Source organism: Acinonyx jubatus, chromosome D1, assembly GCF_027475565.1.
Source record: "Acinonyx jubatus isolate Ajub_Pintada_27869175 chromosome D1, VMU_Ajub_asm_v1.0, whole genome shotgun sequence".
Lineage (NCBI taxonomy): Eukaryota > Metazoa > Chordata > Mammalia > Carnivora > Felidae > Acinonyx > Acinonyx jubatus.
Window position 1 is genome coordinate 11,619,443 of NC_069390.1, and position 27,236 is coordinate 11,646,678.

General features: G+C 36.6%; 1 protein-coding gene and 1 pseudogene across 1 annotated transcript; both read left to right on the forward strand.

The window, feature by feature from the left end:
• Positions 1-6,820: 6,820 nt before the first annotated feature.
• On the forward strand, positions 6,821-8,791 carry LOC106986789 (olfactory receptor 1440-like; annotated as a pseudogene).
• Positions 8,792-19,676: 10,885 nt separating this feature from the next.
• LOC106986788 (olfactory receptor 1440-like) lies at positions 19,677-20,713 on the forward strand. Its single transcript, XM_015084997.3, has one exon. The coding sequence runs from the start codon at positions 19,769-19,771 to the stop codon at positions 20,711-20,713; it is 945 nt and encodes a 314-aa protein (XP_014940483.1). The 5' UTR covers positions 19,677-19,768.
• Positions 20,714-27,236: the final 6,523 nt, after the last annotated feature.

Below are 27,236 nucleotides of genomic sequence, written 5' to 3' on the forward strand. Positions count from 1 at the left end.
AATGAAGCTCAACTGACAAATTTAGCAAAAAACACACCCTGGACAGGTAATGGTTTAATCTCTCTCTCAATGAATTTCTTCATTTTTATTAAAGACAATCAAGTCTTGCTCTTAGTGTGAAATAAAGAAATCACAGTAAATTGTGACTATTCTGCAAAGCAAAGGAATTTGGTAGTTTAAAAATCTCTGTGTGGTAAACATAAGAGACTCATAAATATGGAGAACAAACTGAGGGTTGCTGGAGGGGTTGTGGGAGGGGGGATGGGCTAAAGGGGTAAGGGGCATTAAGGAATCTACTCCTGAAATCACTGCTGCACTATATACTAACTAACTTGGATGTAAATTTAAAAAAATTTTAAATAAATAAATAAATAATGAAATAAAAGAAAAATAAATAAGTAAAATCTCTGTGTGGTATAATGGAAATGTACACATTTTCATTAGCTTTTGAAATATTGATAATGGCTTTCTATTGCCATTTTTCTAGGCACTGGAAATTGATAAACTTGTATGACTTTATGACTCTTCTAGCTAATTCACTTTATCTGAACCAGTTAAAACATGAGTTATATGGATTGTATCTTTTTAAAGAAAAATATCTTAAATTTCCTAATATCAACACAAAATATTCCCACTAAAAATTTATAAATATGTCAGATAAGGCATTATGAAGAAAATGATATCACCTATGCTACTGCCATCCAGAGATAACCACAGCTATTATCTTCATGTAAATACTTTGGAAATTTTTCTTACATGTGCCTGTATATAGAGTTGTGTAAGTTTTATTTTTCAATATGCATTGTTCTGTAACCTGATTTTTCCACTTATTTTATCTTGGATATTTTTATCAATAAATACATGTTTGCATTGTCATTTCAAATGACTGAAATATGATGCATTTGTGTATCCTGTAACCATAATTGCCATGGTTGTTTTAACTGAATGAAATGCTATCACTAGTATGTTATTTTTTTAAAAATCTTTGCTGTTTCATATTCATATTCTGGTAGATTGTTTTCTTCATTAAGGGCTAATGGATACTGTGTTCCTGAGATTTTTTATGGTGGAAAATATTTTCGTGTGGCCTTAATATTGGAATGACAGTTTGGTTATAAAAGGAGATGAGTTTTGTAAATACTGCTCCACAGCCTTTTGATGTTCAGTGTTATTGTGGAGAAGTCCAGGGCCAAGCTGATGTTTTCCCCTACAGGTAACTTGCTATTTTCTTTTCCCTCGATGTCCAAAGGATTCCTTTTTTATCACTGAATTCCTGTAACTTCACCAGGAGATGACTTGGTGTTGATCATTATGTATTAACTTTTCCCCAGATAAGATACGTACATTCAATCTCTAAGTCTAACCTCGTTAAATTTTAGGCTAATATTACCGAATTATTTTTGAGTGCTTTTCCTATTTCATTATTTTTCTACTGTTAATGACATATAAGTGACGCATAACATTGTGTAAGTTTAAGGTGTACAGTGTGAAGATTTGATACATGCATATATTGTGAAATGACCACTGTGTTAAACACGTCTATCCACTCATGTAATGACCTTTGTTTTTATGGTGAAAACATTTAAGATCTACCCTCTTAGCAACTTTCAAGTATATAATACAGTATTATTAACTATAATCACCATACTGTATAGTCTTCTATACCCAATTTGTTGAGGATTTTTATCCATAACAGTAATGAATTTTGTCAAATGCTTTTCTTGCATCTATTGAGATGATCATGTGATTGTTCTCTCTTTAATTAGTGTGATGTGTCACATTTATTGATTGATATATATGTTGAATCATCCTTGCACCAGGATGAATCCCACTTGGTCATGGTGTATGATCCTTTTAATATGCTTTTGGGTTTGGTTTGCCGATATTTTGTTGAGAATTTTTGCATCTGTATTCATCAGAGATATTGCTATGGTTATCTTTTCTTGTCATGTCCCCATCTGGCTTTGGTTTTGGGGTTATTCTGGTCTCATATAATGAGTTTGGGAGTGTTTCTCCTCTTGTGCTTTGTGAGTTTGAGAAGAATTGGTATTAATTCCTCTTGAAATGTTTGGTAAAATTCACCCATAAGGTAATTTGGTCCTGGTCTTTTATTTGTGGAGGTGCTTTTGATCACTGCTTTAATCTCCTTAGTCATTATTCATCTTTAAGGTTCTCTGTTTCTTTATGATTCACTCTTGGTAATGAGTGTGTTTATGGTAATTTATCCATTTATTCTAGATTTCCTAATTTTCTGGCATATAATTGTTTATAGTAGTCTCTTATGGTCCTTTGTATTTCTGTATTATCAATTGTAATGCCTCCTTTTTCATTTGATTTTATTTGAGTCTTCTTTCTTTTTTCTTAGTTAATCCAACTAAAGGTTTGTCAATTTTGTTTATCTTTTTATAAAAGCTTTTTATAAAGCTCTTAATTTTGTTGATCTTTTTTGTTGTTTTTCTAGTGTCCATTTTATTTATTTTTGCTCTAATCTTTGTTATTTCCTTCCTTTGGCTAACTTTAGGCTTAGTATGCACCTTTTTTTTTTTTTTCCTGGTTCCTTGAGGTGTAAATTTAGATTGTTTATTTCAGAAACTTTTTCTTAATGTAGGCATTTATTTATATAAACTTCCTCTTAGAACTACTTTTGCTTGGGGTGCCTGGGTGGCTCAGTTGGTTAAGTGGCCGACTTCGGCTCAGGTCATGATCTTGCGGTCTGTGAGTTCTAGCCCTGCGTCGGGCTCTGTGCTGACAGCTCAGAGCCTGGAGCCTGCTTCGGATTCTGTGTCTCCCTCTCTCTGACCCTCCCCAGTTCATGCTCTGTCTCTCCCTGTCTCAAAAATAAATAAATGTTAAAAAAAAAATTAAAAAAAAAAAAGAACTACTTTTGCTTTATCCCATAGTTTGGTATGCTGTGTTTCCATTTCCATTTAATGTATTTTTCATTTCTCTTGATTTCTTCTTTGACCATTGATTGTTTAGGAGTGTACTGTTTAATTTCCACATATTTTTTTATTTTTCCAGCTTTCTTCCTATTTTTGATTTTTAGTTTCATATCATTGTGTTGGAAAATATATTTGATATGATTTCAGTCATCTTATATTTGTTATGACTTGTTTTGTGGCCTAAGGACATCCTAGAGAATGTTTCATGTGTGCTTGAGAAGAATGTGTGTTCTTTTGCTGTTGGATATTCTGTATATGGCAGTTTGGTCCATTTGGTCTAAAGTATATTTCAAGTCCATTGTTTCCTTATTGAGTTTTAGTATGGAATGACCTGTCTTTTGTTTAAAGTGGAGTACTGTTTTTTGTCTGTTATTCCTTTCAGTTCTGATAGTATTGGCTTAATACATACTTAGGTGATCTGATGGTGGGTGCATATGTATTTATTATTGTTATATCCTCTTGATAAATTAAACCATTATCATTATATAATGACCTTCATTGTTTCTTGTAACAGTTTTTGCCCTAAAGTCTATTTTGTTTGATATAAGTATAGCTACCCCTGGTCTATTTTCATTTTCATTGAACAAAATAACCTTCCAATGGAATGAAAGATATTCTATTGCATGATATATCTTTTTCCAGCCCTTTTCTTTGAGGCTTTGTGTGTCCTTAAACCTGAAGTGAGTCTCATTAGGCAGTATATGGTTGGGTCTTTTTATTTTTTTTTTTAAATCCATTCAGCCACTCTGTGCCTTTTGATTGGAGCATTTAGTCCATTTACATTTAAAGTAATTATTGGTAGGTAAGAACTTACTAATGACATTTTATTGATTGTTTTATGGCTGTTTCAAAGTTCCCTTGCTTCTTTCTTCTTCTTCTCTTTCTGTCTTTCTTTGTGAACTGATAATTTTCCATAGTGGCATGCTTTTGCTTCTCTTTATCTTTTATGCATATACTGTAGGATTTTGCTTTATGGCTATAATGTGGCTTTACATAAAACATCTTATTGTTATAATAGTCTACCCTTATATTCCTCCCCTTTCACCTGTTATGGTTTTGATGTCCCAAGTTACCTCTTTTTATACTATGTATCCATTACCAAATTACTGCAGCAATATTTTTTTTAATACTTTTGTCCTTTGACCTTTATACTGGCATTAAGTTAAGGTGAAGATCTACACTTACATGGATTTTTTTCAATGGTTTATAATGGTTTAACCCACCATTATATTACAGTATTAGAGTGCTGTGAATTTGGCTATATACTTACCATTGTCAGTGTGTTGTCTATTTTCATGTAACTTGTTAGTACCCTTTCCTTTCAGCTTGAAGAATTTTTCCGTATTTCTTGTAAGGCAGGTCTAGTGGTGATGTACCACTTCAGCTTTTGTTTGCTTTGGAAAGTTTTTATTTCTTCTTCATTTATGAAGGACGACTCTGCTGGGTAAAGTATTCTTGGTTGACGTATTTTTTTCTTTTGTCACCTTGAATATAGTACACCAGTCTTCCCTGGCCTGCAAAGTTCTGTTGAGAAATCTGCTGATAGTTCACTTGTATGTGAGGATTTTTTCTCAGTTATTGCTTTTAAATTTCTTTTTGTGTGTGTTTGATTTGAGACAGTTTAAATATAATGTATCAGAGAAGATAACTTTAGGTTAAAATTTGGGGGGACTCCATGAGCTTCTTGAAGTTGATTGTCCAAATCTCTTCCTAGATTTGGGAAATTCTTAGCCATTATTTATGTAAGTGAGCTCTCATCCCCTTTCTCCCTCTCTTCTCTTAGAGTCCGATAATTCACAGAATGTTTCTCTTAATGGTATCCCATAATCCATATAGGTATTTTTTCACTTCTTTTCATACTTTTCTCTTCATTTTCCTCTGACTGGATGATTTCAAAGGACTGTCTTCTACTTAACAGATTCTTTCTTCTGCTTGAGCCAATCTTATAATGATACTATCCATGGCATTTTTCTTTTCATTCATTGTATTCTTCAACTCCAGAATTTCTGTTAGGTTCTTTTTTTTAATGATTTTTCTCTTTCCATTAAATTTCTCATTTTGTTTGTGTATTGTTTGCCTGATCTCTTTTTGTGTTTTCTCATATAGCTCACTGAGCTTCCTTAAAGCAACTATTTTGAATTCTTATTATGCATATTACAGATCTATATTTCTTTAGGGGCAGTTACTAGAAAATTATTGTGTTCCTTTGGTGGTGGTATGTTTCCTTGCTTTTTCATGTTCCTTGAAGATTTGCATTGATGTCATTGCATTTAAAGGAGTTGTCTCCTTCAGGCTTTACCAACTGGCTTTAGGAGACAAATATCTTTTGTCAGCCCTGGTACGGATTCTGAAGTTTTCTCAGACTTTTTCTATGCATATTCTTGCTCCACATTTCTTGTTTCCTCTTGAGACAGAACTCTTAAGATTGTATGTTTTCTCTTTATCCTTCAAAGCGAGGATGGATGCTCACAGCTGCCCTTTTGCTTCCCTCAGAGCACTCCTAAACACTCAGATTTGTGAGCCTTCTCCCAGACCCACAGCCAGGTGGTTTTCTAGGTGTTCTCACTAGCCATATATGAGTCTTCTTGCTCTTCACTCATATTTACAGATGTTCATATTTCTTAAAATTTGTGCAACTTATTTCTATTCTGATAAGTCCAATTGATCTAAAGCCGTTTTTGGTATGCTTCTGCTAATATTTTGTTAACTCTCATATACTTACATACTTAGTGATTTTTTACTTTGAGCTATTAATTTTCTTGGAATTACATCTATGAAAATACTTTGAACTCCGAAATGAAGGTGGGTTTCTCCAGAGAGCACTTTCATCTGCTTCTGTCAGGTATCTAGGACAGAGCTATTCAAATTGAGGTACATGGACTGGTGTCAGTTTGCAAATGACAGCAAGATAAGATTTCCCCAGAATGTAAATAAACTACAGCATTATGCATATTGTTTCCTTCATCTATCATTTATTTCATAGCATTACTTTCAGTGAAACTGTGAATTGATTTATAATGTGCCACAAGCTCCTTATCTCATACCTAACTTGTGACAAGTGATTTATGGACTAACTATATTGAATTGCATTAGCCTATTGAATTGACTATATTGAGTATCTCTTTAAACTCAGTTCCCCTTTGAGATTTTTCAGGTATTTCAAGTAGTGTGAAATTGGACTGCAGTAGGCATTCCAGTGTTAACTATCTTATAGTTATGAATTTCTTTGAGGAGATTAAAATAACTCTATCCTTTCTATTCAATGCCAAGTTTTAGACATACAACTTTCTTTGCATTATTGTGGGATAATGGTTGTTTGAATTTTTACTTTTGTATTAATGGTATATTTCTTTGGGTGCACCCACCTTATATGGGAATCTCTTGATCGGGTCCTCATTCCCGATCCCTGAGTCCCATGAAGCTAAAAAATATCTATGCTCATTTGTCTCAGTTTGACAAATGACTGCAGTACCGAACCAGGTTAACTGTTGTGCTACCTTGCTGTGTTCTTTTTCATTTAGTGTTTGTTTTGAATAGTATTTGCTTTTAAAGAAAACCAACTAGTTGATGCATTTGAGCAAATTTATAAAATATTTTACCCAGCATTTTTAGTTGCTAGTTTGGGCAGTTAGTCCTCCATGTATGATCTCAGGATAATGTTTAGTTTCTTTTTTGAATTCTTTCATAAGTTTCATTTGCTACACTTCCCCCTAATTCATCCATCGTCAATGGGGTATGTGTCTCTAGATACATTGTTTTTTAAATGTAGGTGAAGATCTATACTTATATGGATTTTTTCCAATATAGGTTAATAAAAATATTCCTAAAAAATAAAGAAATAAAAATATGTATGGGAGTTTCTTTTTCTTTTTTTCTTGTTATGTTGTTTACAAGGCAATTACTTAAAGTGCAGGGCTGAATAGCTAAGTAACACCATGTATTTACTTTTAATAGCCTGAAGATACTGGAATAATAAGAAATTTCTTTTGTTATTTCCCTTCAGTTCTCAGAAACACGATGGCAGTGGGTGAAGGAATAAGCAGCACTACAATTACCAGGTTTATCCTATTGGGATACTCTGAATTTCCAAAACTTGAAGTCATCCTTTTTCCTAGTTATCTCCCTCGTGACAGTGTTCTGGAATGTCAACCTCATCACTCTGATCAAGATGGACTCCTACCTGCACACACCCATGTATTTCTTTATCAATAAACTTGCCTTCTTAGATATTTGTTATGTTTCCTCCACAGTTTCCAAGATGCTCTCAGATTTCTTCAAGAAGCAGAAATACATCTCCTTTGTAGGGGGCACCATGCAGTACTTCTTCTTTACCCTGAGTCTGACTGAGTGCTTTTTCTTAGTAGCTATGGCTTGTGACCGATATGCTGCCATTTGTAAGCCTCTGTTTTACACCGCCATCATATCTCCTACCCTCTGTGTGTAGATGGTTGTGAGATCTCGTGTAACTGGATTCTTTGGCTCATTTATCCAACTGTGTGCCTTATTTCAGCTTCATTTCTGTGGGCCAAATGTCATCAGCCATTTCTTTTGTGATCTTCCCCAGCTACTGATCATATTCTGTTCTGACACCTTTTCCTTTCAAATCAGGACCTCTGTGCTCACAGTGATCTTTGGACGCACATCTGTCTTGGTTATCATGATATTCTATGGTTATATTGCTGCCACCATTCTGAGATCACTTCATCTGAAGGCAGGTGCAAGGCCTTCAACTTCTGTGCTTCTCACCTGATAGCTGTGACTCTCTTTTATGGCTCACGCACCTTGGTCTATTTGTGCCCTACTTCTGATGATTTTCTGAGCCAAAACAAGCTGACCTCTGTTGTATACACTGTGGTGATTTAAATCTATTGATCTGCAACGTAAGGAACATGGAAATCAAAGATGCCTTAAACAGATGGGAAAAGAGAATATTTTCATGGAATTATTGGTGCCTTTTAGGGCTTAGGACACAAAATACGCAGAATAGTGTATGAAAAACAGCTATAATAGTACTTACAAGCCTTGTAATATATTGTGTAACTTTTCACAAATATCTGCTTTCCCTCTATTCCCTGAGAGAGGATTGTATTTCATCCCTTTGAAGTCAGGTTTGGGCATGTGACTTGTTATGGCAAATGAAAATGTGAACAGATGTGACATATCCCACTTCTAGGTAGAGATTATATATGTGTGATTTTTTACCTTTTTTATTCCCAGTGGTCTAATCAGTGGCTGACTTGTAAGGAATAAGATGGTGGTGCAAGAGAAGAGCCCCAAGCTGACATAAGAGAAACATGTGTTGTTAGCAAAAAATAAGTCTGTTTTGGATTATTTGCTACTGTAACATACTCAGTCCATCATAACTGTTACAGAAATCTGTACAGGTGGTAGTACGCTATTAAAAAAAATCAGTGTTAACATTTGTAAGTTTCTTTAGGGCCAGGAAATAGGTGTTAAGCAATATATTATTGACAACTGGGAGGATAGTAATTTATGTTTGGCACAATAAAACATTTGGTACGACGGCACTTGTGATAACTTTGAAGGGAGATTATGTGGGAAAATGGAATGCTTGTAGCATGAATTGGTTGCTATTAGATGAATTTAACAAGGTTCTACCAGAATGAGAAAAGCTCACAAGACAACTGGCCAGTTTGCACGGAAGAAATGAAAGATAATATAGAGAGTCAAGAAATTTGGAGACTTGAGAGGAGCTAAGATGGCAGCATAAGTAGGAGGACCCTAGGCTTGTCTCATCCCTCAAACACAGCTAGATAACTATCAAATTATTCTGAATACCCAAGAAATCAACCTGAGGACTGACAGAACAAACTGCAGAAGAGGCTACATAGAGGGAGGTAGGAAGTGCAGAGACATGGTTTGGGGGAGAAACAGATCATGGGTGCTGCAGAGAGGAGGGAGCCCAGGTCACAGAGAAGGGTGAGAGAGAGAGGAGCACATAGGGGGATGCACAAAGACAATGCTTCCCCAAAGCCTTCCATTGGCTGGGAAAATGAGAGGGCCTGATTTTCATGAGTTTTTGCAAAAACTCAAACACTGGAGTTTTAGAGGTGGAGTTCATGGCTGGGTTAGAGCCCTGAAGGTACGGCCCTACTCCTGGAGAGAAGGCATTCAAGCAGCCTGGGGTAGACTGTGTAATCTGAGGATGACCTGTGGTGCATGGGGAGAGACAGTTTGCTCTTCCTGGAGTGCATCTGTGAGAGGTGGCATTCACAGAGATGCCACTCCAGGGACAAAAGAGCTAGGGAGCACCATAGGGAAGCATAGCCACAGAGACACCTGCTGGTGGTGGCTAACCCAGACGCTGGTTCTTTAGAGTGCTTTGCTCCGAATCCCATGCCTCTGTGCTCTGGCACGACTGCCCTTCTGGGTCAAATCTGCATCAGTCCCAGCATGGCAAGACACTCCCCCAGAAGACCTGCCACACCAGGTCCCTAAAATTTGGAGTTTTAAAAGGAGGCTTGTCTGGGATAGAGCCCAAAGTGCACTGCACTGCTACAGGCAGGCAAGCAACATGAATACAGCATGAAAACAGCCATCTAAAAACTGCCCGGGATGCACGAGGGGAAATTATTCGCTTTTCTGGCAGTGCCTCCCTGAGAGCAGCAAGCATAGAGATCCCTCTTCAGGGACAAAGGAGCTGGCTGGCACCATTTCCTTCCCCCATCATCATAAACCAGCTTGCATAAACAGCACAGTGCCAACACTGGCTGCCTAACCTGCTTACACCAACTCCCACCCCCCTGTGCTCTTTTGGTGCTGCTTTTCTTGGGCAAGTGTGCCTAAGTCCAAGTGCAGTGGAACCTTTCCTCAGAAAACCAGCACAAATCCCCACCTGCACCATGTCTACCAACCAGAGAGTTCTGCAAGGCTTCAGTTCTAGTGGAAGTAGCATCAGGTCTCATTTAACAAGCAGACTAGAGCACACCTGGTTAAAACTCGCCACACTGTGGCCAAGGTCTAAACACTGCCCACTGCAGGCAAGGAGAGTCTCTTCAGACAACTGGCCTGAAGGATAGGGCAGCCAAAACTTAGCCAAAAACGCAGCACATACTAGAGACATTCTTGAAGTGCCAGCCCCTGAACACTATACGACTTCTTCATAAAGCCATTACTATTAGGAACAGGAAGCATAACAGGCTTTTCCAAGACTTAGAAAAAATGCCAAGATAGAGGAATTCATCCCAAAAGAAAGACCAAGAAAAGGTTATGGTCAGAGATCTAATTGAAACAGGTATAAATAATTAATATGCCTGATGGAGAATTTAAAGCAATAATCATAAGGATACTCACTGGGCTTGAGAAAAGCATGGAATACATCAGAGAAATCCTTACAGCAGAGATAAAAGAGTGAAAAAAATCAAATGAAAATGTAGTAACAGATTTGAAGCAGACCAGATGTAATGACCACAAGAATGGAAGACAGAGAAACAATTAAATGTTATAGAAGATAGAGTAATTGAAAATAATGAAGCTGAGTAAAAGAGAGAAAGAATTATGGATCACAGGCATAGACCTAGGGACTCCACGAAATGTAATAACATTTGTATCATAGGAGTCCTAGAAGGAGAAGAGAGAGAAAAGGAGGCAGAAGGTTTATTTGAGGAAGTAATAGCTGAAATCTTCCCTAATCTTGGGAAGGAAACAGACTTCCAAATCCAGGAGGCATAGAGAACTTACATCAAAATCAACAAAAGCAGGCCAACACTAAGACATATTGTAATTACACTTGCAAAATAAAGCCATAAAGAAAAAATTCTTAAAAGCAGCAATACAAAAGAAGTCCCTAACTTACAAGGGGAGACACAACTATATGGATAACTCCTCTTTGACAAAGCAGGAAAGAATATCCAATGGAAAAAGAGTCTCCTCAACAAATGGTGTTGGAAGGCTGGACAACAACATGCAGAATAATGAAACTGGACCACTTTCTTACACCATGCACAAAAATAAATTCAAAATGGATGAAAGACCTAAATGTGAGACAGGAAACCATCAAAATCCTCGAGGAGAACACAGGCAGCAACCTCTTGGACATCAGTCGTAGCAACTTCTTACTAGATATGTCTCCTGAGGAAAGGGAAACAAAGGCAAAAATAAAATATTGTGGCTTTATCAGAATAAAAAGCTTCTGCACAGTGAAGGAATCAACAAAACTAAATCAACAAAACTAAAAGGCAACCTTTGGAATAGGAGAAGATATTTTCAAATGACACATATGATAAAGGGTTAGTATCCCATTATCAGATGTTAGTATCCAAAATTTATAAAGAACTTATCAAACTCAACACCCAAAAAAACAAATAATCCAGTTAAAAAATGGACAGAAGACATGAACAGATATTTTTCCAAAGAAGACATCCAAATGACTAACAGACACATGAAAAGATGCTCAACCTTACTCATCATCAGGGAAATACAAATCAAAACTACACTGGGATATCACCTCACATCAGTCAGAATGCCTAAAATTAATAACACAGGAAACAACAGGTGTTGGTAAGGACGTGGAGAAAGAGGAACCCTGTTGCACTGTTGGCAATGCAAACTGGTGCAGCCACTCTGGAGAACAGTATGGACTTTCTTCAAAAAATTAAAAATAGAACTACCCTACAACCCAGCAATTACACTATTAGGTATTTACCCAAAGGATACAAAAATACTAATTTGAATGGATACATGCATCCTGGTGCATTATCAACAATAGCCAAATTATGGAAAGAGCCCAAAGGTCTATGGAATAATGAATGAATAAAGAAGATATGGTTTGTATATGCAATGGGATATTACCCAGCCATCAAAAAGAATGAAATCTTGCCATTTGCAATGACATGGATGGAGCTAGAGTGTATCATGCTAAGTGAAATAAGTCAGTCAGAGAAAGACAAATGCCATATGATTTCACTAAAATGGAATTTTGGAAGCACAACAGATGAACATACGGAAAGGGGGGAAAAAAGAGAGGCAAACCAAGAAACAGACTCTTAACTATACAGAACAAACTGAGGGTTGATGGAGGGAGGTGGATGGGGAATGGGTTGAAAAGGTGATGGGTGTTATGGAGGTCACTTGTGATGAGCACTGGGTGTTGTATGTAAAGGATAAATCGCTAAATTCTGCACATCTGAAACTAATATTACTAGTATGTTAACTAACTGGAATTTAAATTAAAACTTGGAGAAAAGAAAAAAATAAGTTTTGGAGACTTACACAACTAGAGGAGAAAACTGATTTCTATCTCTAACCAGTAAAGATAGAAATTAGAAGGACCCAGAAAAAAAGAGGGGGCAATAAAGCCCAGCCTTGACCATATCAAGGATGTGGTTATCACCCCCCATTGTCTTAAAGTCTAAGTGATTGAAGGTTATGCTCAGTAAATCTTTTTAATTTGACAAAATGGTCCACATAAAAGAAATTTAGGGACTTAGAGTGTGATTCTCACAGAGAAGCCTGATACGACTAAGATATTTTATATATATGATATATATGAAATATAGAGAGAGATAAAAACAGAGATATCTAGAAAAGAATTGTGAATATGGCTATTGATCTGGGGAGCTGACCTAAGTAAGAAAATAAGTCAAATATTAGTCTGGACTAGCAGAAAGTTGGCTCTTTGAGACTTAAAAGAATTTTTGGGCCATCAATTTTCAGTGTCCAGGAAGCAATCTGAGATAGCTGATCAGACACTCCCAAGGAGGAGACATTCTTCTATTTACTGTTCAAATGTGGCCAAAGAGGAGAAATATCAAAGTAAGGACTTTACAGAAAGTGGAATTAAGTGTCATGGAAAATAATGGACTAAGAAGAATGGATGTAGTGGTCCCTAGTCATGGAATAGTGCACTCCCACTCTGAGGGTTCCTCATAAGATCGGCTTAGAATAGGGATTGCTATAGTCTGGTGAGCGCTATATGTCTCTTCCTCCTTAACTTTCAAAAGAAGTGTGTGTAATGCCATTTCTTGATCCACATTTCACCATTGCATATCTGGTATTCAGATTAACAGATTAAGTTTACAGATTAATTTGTTTAGTTCACATGTTTCTAAACCAAGAACCATACAGACATTATTAAGAGACTTCTAGGAATCCCTCAAAGATCCATTCCTGACCAGAGAAGATACTAAGACAAATACAACTGATTAGCATCTAGAGTATATAACAGACTCCTATAAATAAAAAAGACAAATGTCTGAGTTAATATGGGCTAAGTAAGTCAATAGAAATTTCATAAGGAAGTACAAATGGTCTTGAAACATGTTAAAGCATTTAAATCTCAATTATAGAGCAATATAATTTCACACCTACCATTTAACTAAAAACTAACAAGTAGGACAAAGTCAAGTGTTGACAAGAATGTGTAGTAATAGAGTGGAAAGCAGACTGTTACTGCCCAAGAAAGTGTCCCTAAAGGACAGTGGTGAAGGGAAATCCTCCTAGTGGTCAAAGTCCCAAGAAGCACACCTGGTTGTCCAATTTACATTGAGGGAAAAAGCTCCTGGGTTAAAGATACACATGGGCTCTTCAGCAGTGTCAGATAGCTTGACTGGTCGGTCAGGAGCCTGGAAAGAGCAATATTGGAAGACCAGGGACAAGAACGTCCAGGGAAGAAGTATATGGATGAACCTATGGGCATGAAACACAGATCTTTTTGTCACGTTAATACTCACCAGAAAGCATCCATTCCAGTGGGACTTCTCATACTTAGATGGACAGATTGACAAAGACCGGATGTCACCCAGCCTCTCTCTTTATATATTATAGTTCATGGCCATCATGAACAGCGAGTGACCATGGTGGAATGGTTGAAGGCACTGCTCAAGTTCTTTCTCATCAAGGCCAAATTACTGACACAACTGAATGTCCATTGTGCTAGAAAAAAAGTAAAGCCAGAACCATCAATAGTACTCAAGAACACCAGCCAACCACTTGGTGGTAGGTATATAATAGTGAACTCTACCACCTTGGAAGGAAGAGTGATTTATGCCTACTTAAATTGACACATTCTATAGCTAAAGGCCTGCCTTCCATGCATGCACTATCTCTGCCAGTACCACCATGTAAGGCTTGCAGAACACCCAGTCTATCCCATATGACATTACCTCAGTTAAAATGATACAGTTTATGGCAAAGAAGGTGAACTAATGGGAGTATGATCATGAGATTTATTGATATTTTATTGTATGTCTTTATGCAGAAATATATGGTTTAATAGCTGAATTAAGGTGTCAGCTAGAAAATTCCTGATAGGTAAGGCACTATCTTCTAGGAAGCTGTATGTGAACTAAGTAAACAAGTGATATATAGTGCTTTTCCCAAGTACCTTAAGCATATGGCTCTAGGAACCAAAGAATGGAATAAGATTTTCACCCCTTCGCTGTGATTCCAAGTGACCCACTTTTACAATTTGTGCTTTTGTTTCCCTATAAACTTAAGTTCTACCAAGTTAGAGGCTCTAGATCCCAGGTAGAATCACTCTGTCAGGGGACACAGAAGGACTCCAATGAATTTGAGACTTTCACCTGATGCTAATAGACCATCAGGCAAAGAAAGAACTTACTGTATGGTGAGGATAATTGACCTGATTATCATGGGGAGTTAGGGTTGCTGCTACACAGTCAGGTAGAAGGAGTGTGTCTGGAGCCCAGAGAATTCACCGGAGCATCTTTTGATGCCCAGGAGAACAGTTAATGGGCAATTGCAGCAACCAAGAACTATTAAGAGCAAAGAAACTAAGCACTCAGATTCTTCAGGGATGTAGTTGTGGGTTAATTCTCTGAACAGGAAGCCTAGACCATCTGAAATAATGGCTGAGAGTGAGGGAAGTCTGAAATTAGTAGTGGAGAGATAAGATTAATCTGCTGGGACCTCAGAACTAGCTACTTGTCAAGAAAGAAACTTGCTTCATTAGCCCTATTGACTGTACCTCTCCTCTTGGGAGGAACTGATGGCATTTTGTTCTCACAAAATTGGAGCCTCTATATTGTAGTATTAGAGGTACAATGGGAGGGCATGAACAAATCTGAGTGGTGCAAAGGGTTATCTATATCAGATACATCTTATCCAACCGTTAGGATCCTCTTAACCTCACCTGTTTCTGGGCTTTTTGTTGTTGTTATAGCCTGTTATTGACATTACTAGCAGTCTGGAAGACCTCACACCCATTTCACTTGGGTGTAAACCGACAGTCTCTTGCCTCATGTTCACTCCCTATTCCACACAAAATATTAACTGTATCTTTGATTTAGGTGAGAAAAAAAACCGTGATTTTTTCTTTTTCTGTTTTCTTCTGAAATATTTGAACAGGTATGTACACATTCTTTAACAAGAGCTATCTTATCACATTGCAGTGGACAATGTTAGAGTAAGAAGAGAGAACAATCATTTACATGAAAGATGCACAAGTTTAAAACTAGAAGTTAATTTAAATAATCATCAGATTATTTAACAAAGTTCTGTGAAATTTACTTGCTGGAGAGGGAAATAGAGGGAGGGAAAGGCTTTTAAAAATCCACTAAGGTGGCATGTAACAACGAGGATGAATCTGTGGGCCGTGTAACCATTTCTAATGGCTTCTCATAGGTGCTCAGAGTGCGGAGCCAGGCAAAGCCCTGCACTTATGACATGACACAGGATGAAGATATGTGCTTTCTAAATGTGGATATTGAAAACAAGTGTCCAGTATTACCTACGGGATAGTCTTGCTAAAACCATCATAACTGAACCATAACTGTCAGCACAGAGCCTGATGCAGGTTTCAAACTCATGAAACCATGAGATCATGACCTGAGCCGAGATTAAGAGTTGGCTGCTTAACTGACTGAGCCACCCAGGCACCCCTCTCATTTTTAAAAATGGATGTAAGTTTGCTTGCGCTCTTGAATGACAGGTTGGTTTGGCACCAGATTTGGGGCATCCCACTTTCTCTGCCCCCAAACTTTAATTGTTTTAAACATTTAAAAACATGACTTTTAATGTTTTAACATTTAAAACATTAAACATTTAAATATTTAAACATTTAAAACCATGACTTTCTCTCTTCTGCTGTTGAATATTATATGAAGAAATGTAAAGATGGGTTGGTATTTTCCCCTGAAGTAACTTGTTATTTTTCTGATTGCTCAGAAGATATTTTTTTTTTAACTTTTGAAGCTTTTATTTTATTATTTTTTAAAGTGAGCTCTACTTAATGTGGGGCTCAAACTCACAACCCCAAGATTGAGAGTCACATGCTCCACCCACTGAGTCAGCCAGGTGCCTCTGATTTTTTTTTAAATCAGTGTGTGACCTTTGTTTTGACAAGTTGCATTCATTAGATTTGTGGCATTAACTCTTCATTACAGAATATATTACCGAATTTTTTTTTCAGTACCATTCCTTTCCTTTATTTTGGTTTGCTTTCTTTAGGGACAAGAGTGCTCTGTCTTCTACCGGTGTTACAGTCTCATTAATCTTTTCAACACTTTCAATCTTTTACTTCCCTTTTAAAAAGCCTATTCCTTCTGTCTTTGACTTTGTTTTCAGCAGTATATTGTCTCCTTTTTTTTTTTTTTTTTTTTTGCTGCCTCCAACTTGAACTTAATCTCTGTGATAGTGATTTTTTTCATTAAATTGATTTTCAACATTATTTTTATATGTTGATTTTGCTAAACTCTCATTACTCCCAATGAGTTACCTGTACAGTCTTTTTTATTTTCTACATAGACATTCAGATCATGTGGGAATAATGCTTAATTCTCATATTGCTATTTAGTTTCTTTTGGATTTTCTACAAAAGTAACCAGATTCCATGGAGGTAAGAAAAATATAATTTCTTTCTTTTCCTCAAAAGCTGAAATTCTCATAGCTGTTGCTAGCAATGTAAAATGGTACAATCAAGTGAACTATATGGTATGTGAATTATATCTCAATAAAACTTTTAAAAATTATGCACTGGGAAAGCAATTTGACAATTTCTTTTGAAGTTAAACGCACAGTTACCATATAATCCACCAACTCAACTGCAAAGTACTTACCCCCCCCCCCACCAAATGAAAGCATATGTCTACACCATGATTTGCTCACAAAAATTCATAAAAGATTTCTTTATAATAGCTACAAATTATAAACAATTCAAATATCCATCAACAGGTGAATGAATACATTGTGGTATATATGTATAATTAAATATTACTCAGCCATTAAAAGAAACAAACTATTGATGAGCACAATTACATGGGTGAATTTCAGAAAGATTTTGTTGAACAAATGAAACCCAACATAAAAGAGTACATACGATTTGATTTCATTTTGAAAATCTAGTGAAGGTCCCCTAATATAGAGTGACAGAAAGCAGATTGGTGGTTGCCTAAGACAAGGGGTTAGGAGAGAGGAATTATATTTTAAAAAGGCAGAAAAGAATATTTTGGAAGGGAGAAAATGTCCTATGTCTTGATTGTGGTGGTGGCAAATGGATGAGCAAATTTGTCGACCTTATAAAATTGATATATTTTATTGTTTGTAAATTATACTTCTCTAAAGTTGACCTTTTATTTTTATTTATTTTTGAGAGAGAGAGAGAGAGAGAGCAAGGGAGGAGCAGAGAGAGAGGGAGAGAGAGAATCTCAAGCAGGCTGTATGCTGTCAGCACAGAGCCTGATGCAGGGCTCGATCTCATGAATTGTGCGATCATGACCTGAGCCAAAATCAAGAGTCAGATACTTAACCAGCTGAGCCACCCAGGGGCCCAAAGTTGACTTTTGAAATTGATTGTTTTTGTGCCCTTGTTACACTAGCTAGAATCTTTAAGGCAAAGATTAATAAAATATGTGACGGTGAGCTTTATTTCCTTGCTTTGACCCTTATGATAATTTTTCATTATTTTACCATTAAAAATTTAATTTACTGAGTTTGGTTGTAAGATATCCTTGACAAGTTTAAATTATTTTCCTTATTTGCTGATTTTTTAAAATCATGAATGAATTTTTTTAGTTATATCCATTTAGATGATTATATTGCTTTCTTCTTTAATCTCTTACTGTGGTAAATTACTCTAAACGATTTTCTAATATTAAGGCAATGTGCTTTTCTGAAATAACTGTCTGAAATAACTTTTCTGAAATAACACAACTTGTTCATGCTGTATTATTTTTATGTATCGTTGGATTCAGTTTGTCAAAATTCTGTTCAAGATGTTTCTAATCTATGTACATAGTTAATATGGCTATAATATTCCATTTTTATTCCATTATTGTCAGCTTTTGGTATAAAGTTATGATAGTCCCACAAAATGACTTGGAAACTGATCTAAGTATCTATACATTAGATTTTGTGTATAATTGGAATTACTATTTTCCTTTGTTTTTGGTAAAACTTGCTGATTAAACCATTTGGGCCTGGAGTTTTCTTCATGGGAAGACCCTTACTATTGACACTATTTTTTAAAACACTATTTTTTAGTGTTTATTAAATATTCATATTTCCTATTCCTTTTTGAGTCACTTTTGGCAAGTTACACTTTCCTAAGAATTTGTACATTTTAAGTTTTAAAAATTTATTGACATGGAATTTTTTAGAGTGTCCTTTGTGACAACTCCAGGAGCTAGAGTTATATCCCCCTTTCCATTCCTTAAAAATAAAAAAAAAATTTTTTTGCTTGATATCACCAGATATGTCACAAATCAACTCTTGATTTTCTTGTAGTACTTTAAAATTCTTTATTTAATATTTTTAAAATTTTGTTCTTTCCTACCTAAGAATTGTGGTCAGGTCATTTGTTTTCAGTCTTTTCTATCTAAGTCCATCTTTAAATACACAAGATTTAACTTACTGCAAAAAGGAAATGATATTATGTGACATGATAGAAGTGTCAGTTAAAGCTATGATGATAATCATATTGTAATATATAAATGTATCAAATCAACACACTGTACACCTTAAACTCACACAATATTATATGCCAATTATATTTCAATTAAAACATCCACAAGATTTGGTAAATAGTATTTTTCATTATACTTAAGTTACAGATGCTTTCTAATTTCTATTATAATTTGTTATTTTACTTTTAAATAGTTTAAAAATATGTGATTAGTTTCAAATTATGATGTTTCTTTAATTACCAGTTTGTTACTGATTTCTAACTTAATTCCACTGTAGGCAGAGAATGTTATATGTATTGCCAACCTTTTAAACTTTAAAAGTTTTTCACAAACCAAAGGATTGCTTCAAAACTACATTACAAAGATAATAGCTAATGACACAACTTCATTCAATACTTACTATATGCATGATAGGCACTGTACATAACTGAACTAATTTAATTTCAACTGAACCTTATGAGATAGGTTCTATTATCTCTGTCTTACAGATTAGGTAACTCAGGTAGAAAGATAACAGACAACCTATTCAGAGTCATAAAACCCACAGACAGCAGAGCCACATTCCAAAGACACCTATGTGACATCTAAGGCCATGCTTTTAGTCACTAAACTATACCTAGGAGTTATAGCCCCTTCAATAATATCCTAAAATTTCTAAAGCATCTTTTAAGAATGTTATTACACTTTCCTTTGTCCTTGTAAGAGCCTGGTTGGTTAACAGTGAAAAGTGTAACTGTCCTCTTTTACATGTGGGAAAATTGATACACAGGACCATCGTAGCTATTTAGGGGCAAAGTTAACCAGGGTTATTTTTTCTAAAATGGCTCCATATTTCTCTTGGCTTTGTGTTTAGTGTGAGTAGAAGGTGTTAATAGAAATTGGGATAACAACTGAATTAAAGACTTATTCTCTTCTTTGTCTACTTATCCTAGGAATACTAATGTAATGGCTGGGGGAAGGAACAGTACAATAGTTACAAAGTTCATTCTCTTGGGATTCTCTGAATTTCCAAAGCTCGCCAGTGTTCTTTTTTCAATATTCCTAGCGATCTACCTCATGACTGTGTCCTGGAACCTAGGCCTCATCACTCTCATCAGGGTGGACTCACATCTGCACACACCTATGTACTTTTTCCTCAGTAACCTGTCCTTGCTGGACATCTGCTATGTTTCCACTGTAGCACCCAAGATGCTCTCAGATTTCTTCAAGAAGCAGAAATACATCTCCTTTGTGGGGTGCACTATACAGTACTTCTTCTTCTCTAGCCTGGGTCTGACTGAGTGCTGTCTCCTGGCTGCCATGGCTTATGACCGATATGCTGCCATTTGTAATCCTCTGCTCTACACTGCCATCATGTTGCCCACCCTCTGTGTGCAGATGGTGGGGGGATCTTGTGTAATTGGATTCTGTGGCTCATTTATCCAACTGTATGCCTTACTTCAGCTTCATTTCTGTGGGCCAAATGTCATCAACCATTTCTTTTGTGATCTTCCCCAGTTGCTGATCCTATCCTGCTCTGACACCTTTTTCTTTCAAATCATGACCTCTGTGCTCACCGTGATCTTTGGGCTCACATCTGTCCTGGTTATCATGATATCCTACGGTTATATTGTTGCCACCATTCTGAAGATCACCTCAGCTGAAGGCAGGTCCAAGGCCTTCAACACCTGTGCTTCTCACCTGACAGCTGTGGCTCTCTTCTTTGGCTCAGGTATCTTTGTTTATATGTATCCTAACTCTGGTGATTCCCTGAGCCAAAACAAGTTGGCATCAGTTTTATACACTGTTTTAATCCCCATGCTAAATCCATTGATCTATAGCTTGAGGAACAAGGAAATCAAAGATGCCCTAAACAGAAGGAAGAAGAGAATCTTTTTCTGTTGTTACTAATTATGGAATTTATTTCAAATGTACAGTATAGGAAAAACTGGTGACTAAAACATTGACTCACAACTGTCCTAACTGTGGGATGAATTACAGTTGCTTCACTCTCCCAGTATAAATCCGTGACTGGCACAAGGACTAGAAAATGCATGAAAAGTAACTGGAAGCTCAACATCTCCATCCTTCATCAGTTATGAACCAATACATCAAAAGGCCAAACAATTTACAACTGTTTTTGTAGCTAGTTGTGGTGGTATGACCCTTCACCTTCAATATTCCATCTCTACCTAGTATTCTACCTCAAGAACCAGAGATGCCAGTACTGATCAAGGCTACCAGGAGACCAGCATGTGTCTTTATGGCAACTCATTTTAGGTAAGGCAGAGATTACTATTAGTATTGAGAGATCTCTTGAAAATGAATTTCCTAAGGAATTAGGTTGGTTCTCAGATTTAACCTATTTTTTCATTTCTGGAAGTAATGGATGAATTTCTTCATTTATGTATTTATCCAACGCAAGAGTAACTATACCAGATCAGATTTGTTAACTTCAAACAAAAAGAAATTTATTGTAATAAGAATGATGAACATGTCTGCCCTAGTTAAGGTTTGGTTGACTAGTTGGCTTATTAGCAATCCCTAGGAAATTCCTTGTTTGTTATTGCTATAGAGTCATCCATCTTCACTGTGAAACCAGAAAAGGGAATGAGAAACTGGCACTCTGCTGAGAAAGTGATCTAGTGCCTGGTTTTGGCATCAACAACGTCTTCATGTTACTTTTTTTTTTTTCCTTTGGTATTTTAAGTAGAACAAGTCTCCGTTAGGAAGTTGTTTTTCCAATAATTAGCAGATGGGAAGTGGTTGGTGAAATTAGATATAAGAAGCTGAACTTCTGGTATATAAGAAAGTCTAGATTTAGCTGTTTCCTTTGTACCCTTGGTTGGATTGCTACAAGGTGTAGTGAAGTCCTGGAGAGTTGAGGCTGGGAGAGAAAGCACACTCCTGTTTTTTATCCTCAGATTCTGCTTTCCACAATCTTAGGCCATAGCCAGGAGAAATGCCTCAATATATAAAATTTAAAATCTCAATTATGAAGAACATAATCCTCAGAAAAGAGTGATATGGGTCTTAATGCAAAAGAGCCTATTTCCAAGAAGACCAGCCTCCTTTTTATTCTGATCCTTAAATCACCTGTAACATATAGATGTATGTGACACATACCCTTGTGCAGGTGTGTCTCATGAGCAAAAGAGGACCAGAGATTAATTAATCATACAGAGACTCTGTGATTAGACAGACTTCTGGATTGTACTGTGTGTTTCTCTTTCTGTAACTACATGTGATTAACATTTTTGTCTTGATGTTTTAAAGAAACAAGTGTACTTTATGTGATGTTGTGTGAGGGAAGACATCTGCATCCATTAATTCTATCATGCTATATCTCCTGGGTTTCTGGGTTACCACGGGAATTTAGCCCCATGACTAAGAATGGACATACTCCCAGATAGGCAGTAGTAAATCCTACGTTCTAAGAAGTGACATTTTCCTTGCTATGTTAGCAGAAGAGGAGGGGGTTTGATAGCTGCTAGGACTCTGGGCATAGGCTAAAAGCTAATTCAGCACAGATTGCTGACTGGTTGTTTTGTTGATCACTGTGTATCTCAATTATTTCATAATTTAAAATTGGAAATAATATTTATTTTATACTAACATGCCTGTGTCTCATTTTTCCTAAGTGCTCTACTACTTTATTTTTGGTGAATGAAAGTAGTTTTCTGAAAGGAAAGATAAAAGTGGGATTTGAAAATGGTTCCTAAGCTTTCCAAGTTGAGACATATCCAGGGATGTGGCTCAGTGAGTAGCTACACTATTGCAAGCGCATCTTCAGGAAGGCTGACATTCATCTGACTTCAGAAGTCAGCAACGCTGTTTTCATTTGAGGGGGAGACCACAATGAGCTCTGTAAGTCCAAGAATTTAAAAAATGGTTGAGGCAGTGAACAGCAAAGTGGATGTTTCAAAAAACTAAGCATCGAATTGAAGAACTTCCCTGAGATCTTTCCTAAGAATTCAGATAAAAAGGGGGCGCCTGGGTGGTTCAGTTGGTTAAGTCTCTGACTTTGGCTCAGGTCTTGATCTCATGGTTCATGAGTTTGACCCTACGTCAGGCCCTGTGTGCTGACAGTTCACAGCCTCAAGGCTGCTTCAGATTCTGTGTCTCCCTCTCTTTCTGCCCCTCCACCCCCTCTCAGAAATAAATAAAAAAATTTTAAATGTTTTTAAAAATGAAAAAAAAACCGTTTGCAAGAATTCAGAGACAAAGTACAAAGAGAGAAATATGAGAATAAAATGATGAGGCACGAAGGAGTGCTTTAGGAGACCAGTGTAATATAACAGGAGATTCAAAAGATAATCATTAAGCAGGTGGAGACAAGATTGTTGAATTTTTAAGAAAAGAGAAATCCCTTGATCTGAAGAAAAAATATTGAAAACTTGCCTGTTTTAACCAAGGAATGTGTTTGTTAAAATTAATTCTGATCCAAATCCCAACAGGATTTGGTGGTGGGTGGGAAGTAGTGGAAAGAGCTTTGTAAAATGGTACTAATGTTCAATTTGGAGAATAAAGGTTGACAATAATAAGAATATTTTGGAAAAAATACTTATAACTACTGGCTTGTCTCTGGGTTTTCAATTCATACAATAATTTAAACCATGTGAAAATGGTGCAAAGATTGAAAAATGGTCCCCAGAAAAATGGGACAAAAATTTATTTTAGAGAAAGATCTAGTAACATGAAAATTAACATTTTTAATAAAAGCATCTATAAATTATTGATAAAAGTATTAAATTTATAATCTTATATTTAGTTAAATATTTTGGAATATAAAAATAAGTTTTTGTTTGTTTCATGATACATAAAATATAGCTGCCATGTGAACGGAAGAATATGAATAAAACACATTTAAGCCACAAGTAAATAATTTTTAAAAATGTGAACAAAATTGAGAAATATAGCTAAGAAAATATAAATAAAAGTGATTTGTAAATAATAAAGAGTTTAACAAGCTTAAAATTAGTAGAGGAAACCACAAAGGAAAATAAGTTGGTACTCTAAAGACTTTATATTTCTTTTCAATCAATGACACAAATTCAAAGACAAGTAGCCATTTAAGGGAAAATAAAGCAACAAATGATGATCTACAAATGATTCACATTTTGATAAAAGCTACATCCATTCTACTGAAAAGTAGTGAGATTATTACAAATCCTGTGTGAGGATGAATTACAAAAGAGAAAGTGAGTCTAAACAAATGTATGAAAAATAGCTCAAACTCCAAGTAATTGGATAAATGCAGATTATAACAATGCAGTGTATGACTTTTCACCTGTCAAATTCACAAGGGTGATTTAAAATATTTTCAAATAGTCAATGGGGTTTAATTATTCTAAAAGACCCACAGTCAAATATTCCATTTCTTAGGATGGGAGATCCCTACCAGTCAACATAAAGTGAATTATTCTTCCTTTCTTTGGGGACAAAGATGGGACACTGACAATGGTGATTATTAAATGAATTTTGCTGACACAATTGCACTCATTTTTTCAGATGATCTAGGTCGTATCTTGTAACAAAATGACTGTGCAATGTTTAAAAAATCTCTGTCAAAAAAAAATCCAGGATGGTAGAAATAGAGACACCTCCTTCCAACCTTTGAGAATATTTGCTTACCATCCAGGATAATAATGATAGTGTCTCTGTCTGGAGGAAAGAATGGGTTGGCTGCCAGCAGCCCTTTATAAGATTGGGGGCATCTTAGCATCAGTGTCCCCCAGCTGTTACACAGACCCATACCTTGTGCACATGATCTTCCTACATCTGCCTCCATGTTGCCCCCATGGGACTTGAGACAGTAGGGGAGTGTAATCATAATACTCATGCTGCCCCCTCTCTGAATCCTTTCACTGCTCACTCTCTTCTCACCAGCTAAAGCTGATGAAGTGTGAAGAGCCAACCTAGCAGCTGTCACTACACTGCTGATTAAAAGCTGTTTGACAGTTTGACACAGGATAAACACCAACCTATCAGAATGAAAAAATCACTAAACTACCAGTATGGCTATGCCAGTGTATACTAATGAAATACTAACCCCTATATAGTCTTTTAATCCTTACAATCCCATGACAGATGCATTATTTTTATATATTCATTTTCAACATGAAAAAAAAACTGGAGCAAAATGCTTAAGTAACTGTCCTAATGTTTAATATTTCATGAGTGGTACAGATAAGGTTAAAACTTGGAGAGTCTGACAAGAATTAACCATTTACTACAGTGGGAGTTTCATGTTTGAACTTTATTTTTAAGTAGGCTTCATGCCCAGCACAGAGCCCAGTGTGGGGCTTGAATTCACAACCCTGAGATTAAGACCTGAGCTGAGATCAAGAGTCAGACACTTAACCAACTGAGCCACCCACGTGCCCTGTGTTTGTGCTTTTCTACATGGTGGCAGAATGATATTTACTAGTGTATGTTTACCCCTTTGTACTCATTGAGTTTCTTTGCTTAAATCTTGAAAGTCTTTCCCCAAGCTGGAAAATCAAACATTAGTCACTCATGTTAGGGAGAAAGTTGCCATAGAACAAGGAATAAATGTTGAAATTCTTATTTTTTTTAAATTCAAAGCTTTGGTTCAAGTGTTAGACCAAAAAGGTTTAGAAGGTGACAAACTTAATAATACCAAGTAAAGATCTTCCTCACTAATAAACAGAGGAAGCCAAGAGTTGGGTGTGAATCCAGAAAGTTTGGATGTGTTAGTTTGGAGTCTTGTGCCCTGCTCCCTGACCATTTTGGGTTAAGCTGAGGGTCCAGAAAGATAAAGAAGCTTTTTGAAGAATCCAAAGTAGACGACATTCATGGGTGCTCCTTGACTGGAACATGAGCAAGCAACACAGGTCCTAGAGTTTGCCTATTTACCACATAAATACAAGGTGGTAGCCTAGAGTATGGAGAGCAGAAAAGAAGAAGAAGAAGAAGAAGAAGAAGAAGAAGAAGAAGAAGAAGAAGAAGCAGCAGCAGCAGCAGCAGCCCAGGATGAGAAAGATCTTGAGAAAGTCATCCTGAGTTTTCCACAGCTGCAGGGAAACATGGAGGAGGGTCATGAAGTTTCCCATACACCTAAAGAGGGGATGGGAGGGGTTGCTGGACCAAAAGAATCAGATGTTTAGAGGCAGGAAACTGCAGAATATGTGGATTAATGACCAGAAATCATTAAGACCACAAACATCTCCATCGGTGGCTGTGAATGGGGCCGTAACTGGCTAAATGCCAAGGGTGAAAGATATTGCCCAAGAACAATGTGGAGAAACTGCCTGTTGCGGGAATGCCAGACAGTGCAGATCTGAAAGCTGAAAGTCCTCTCTACCATAGCTTACAAAACTTCACAAGCTTTGGAGTTTAGAAATAATCCCAGGGAGCAAAGGAAAGAGAACATCTTAACTAATAGATTTATAGATATTCAGTAACTGGGGAGAAAATCCGGAGGTGAGTGACTTTACTTGAAAGTGTTTGCAAATAAAAGTGAAGGCATTAAGTTTCTGTCTTCAGATGGAATAGAGGCTCAAAATAGAAATTATATTAAAAGGCAATAAATAAGATGCATTTTTGCACACTTCAGTTTGTGGTATGAAAATATCTTATTCTACGTTAAATTGACAGAGATGGGTCGCAATCTAGTGGTCTGCTATTTCTCCTAAGACCAAATTCTGAGTTCAGAGCATATCCATAGACCATGATCACAAGAGACAAAAAGGGAAAAAAGAAAAAATCGACTACTCTTCTCACAATTATGTCCTAAATTGCTTAGACTGTGTGGCTCCCCTTGGAGTGGTTGCCATGCAGAAGGAAGAGAAGTGAAAGAAGGAAGGAGACAGGGTAGGGGTAAGAGAAAGAGAATATGGCAGAGGTGAGGGAGGGAGAGAGAGACAGAGAGGGAGAGAGAGAGAGAAGAAAAAACATGGTGGGGGAGGGGTGGGAGAAGAGTGAGAGACCGAAACTATTTTCCAGTAGAGAAAAGGCCCCAGACATACTAACTTGGAATCAAGGAGCAAGGAACAGAAGAGCCAAACTTATGTACTAAACTTTTGGTGAGGGCTCTATCCACCATATCCTAGGATTTCATTGAGAGGCCCTCCAAAACTAGGTGTCCACATCTTTTTTATTATTACAGACACAACTCAACTGCTGCAGCCACCAGTATGTTCCAGTGACTCATCTTTAAGCTGACAAGAGATTCAACGAAAGCATGACATGGCCCCCAACATCCCAGAAATGAGTCAAAGATGCCCTCCAACTTGTGGCCAGTCCTTGATTGCCTCATTAGACTTTTCAGCGGCCATAGTGGTGGGAGGTTAACCAAGCCATGCTGACTCAATTTCTCAGTCCAGATTAGAAATCTGGATTTAGTACTCTTTTTGAGCTTGTCTGTGTGTCTAATTCATTGCTATTTACTCAGCCTTTGCAAGTAGGAGAC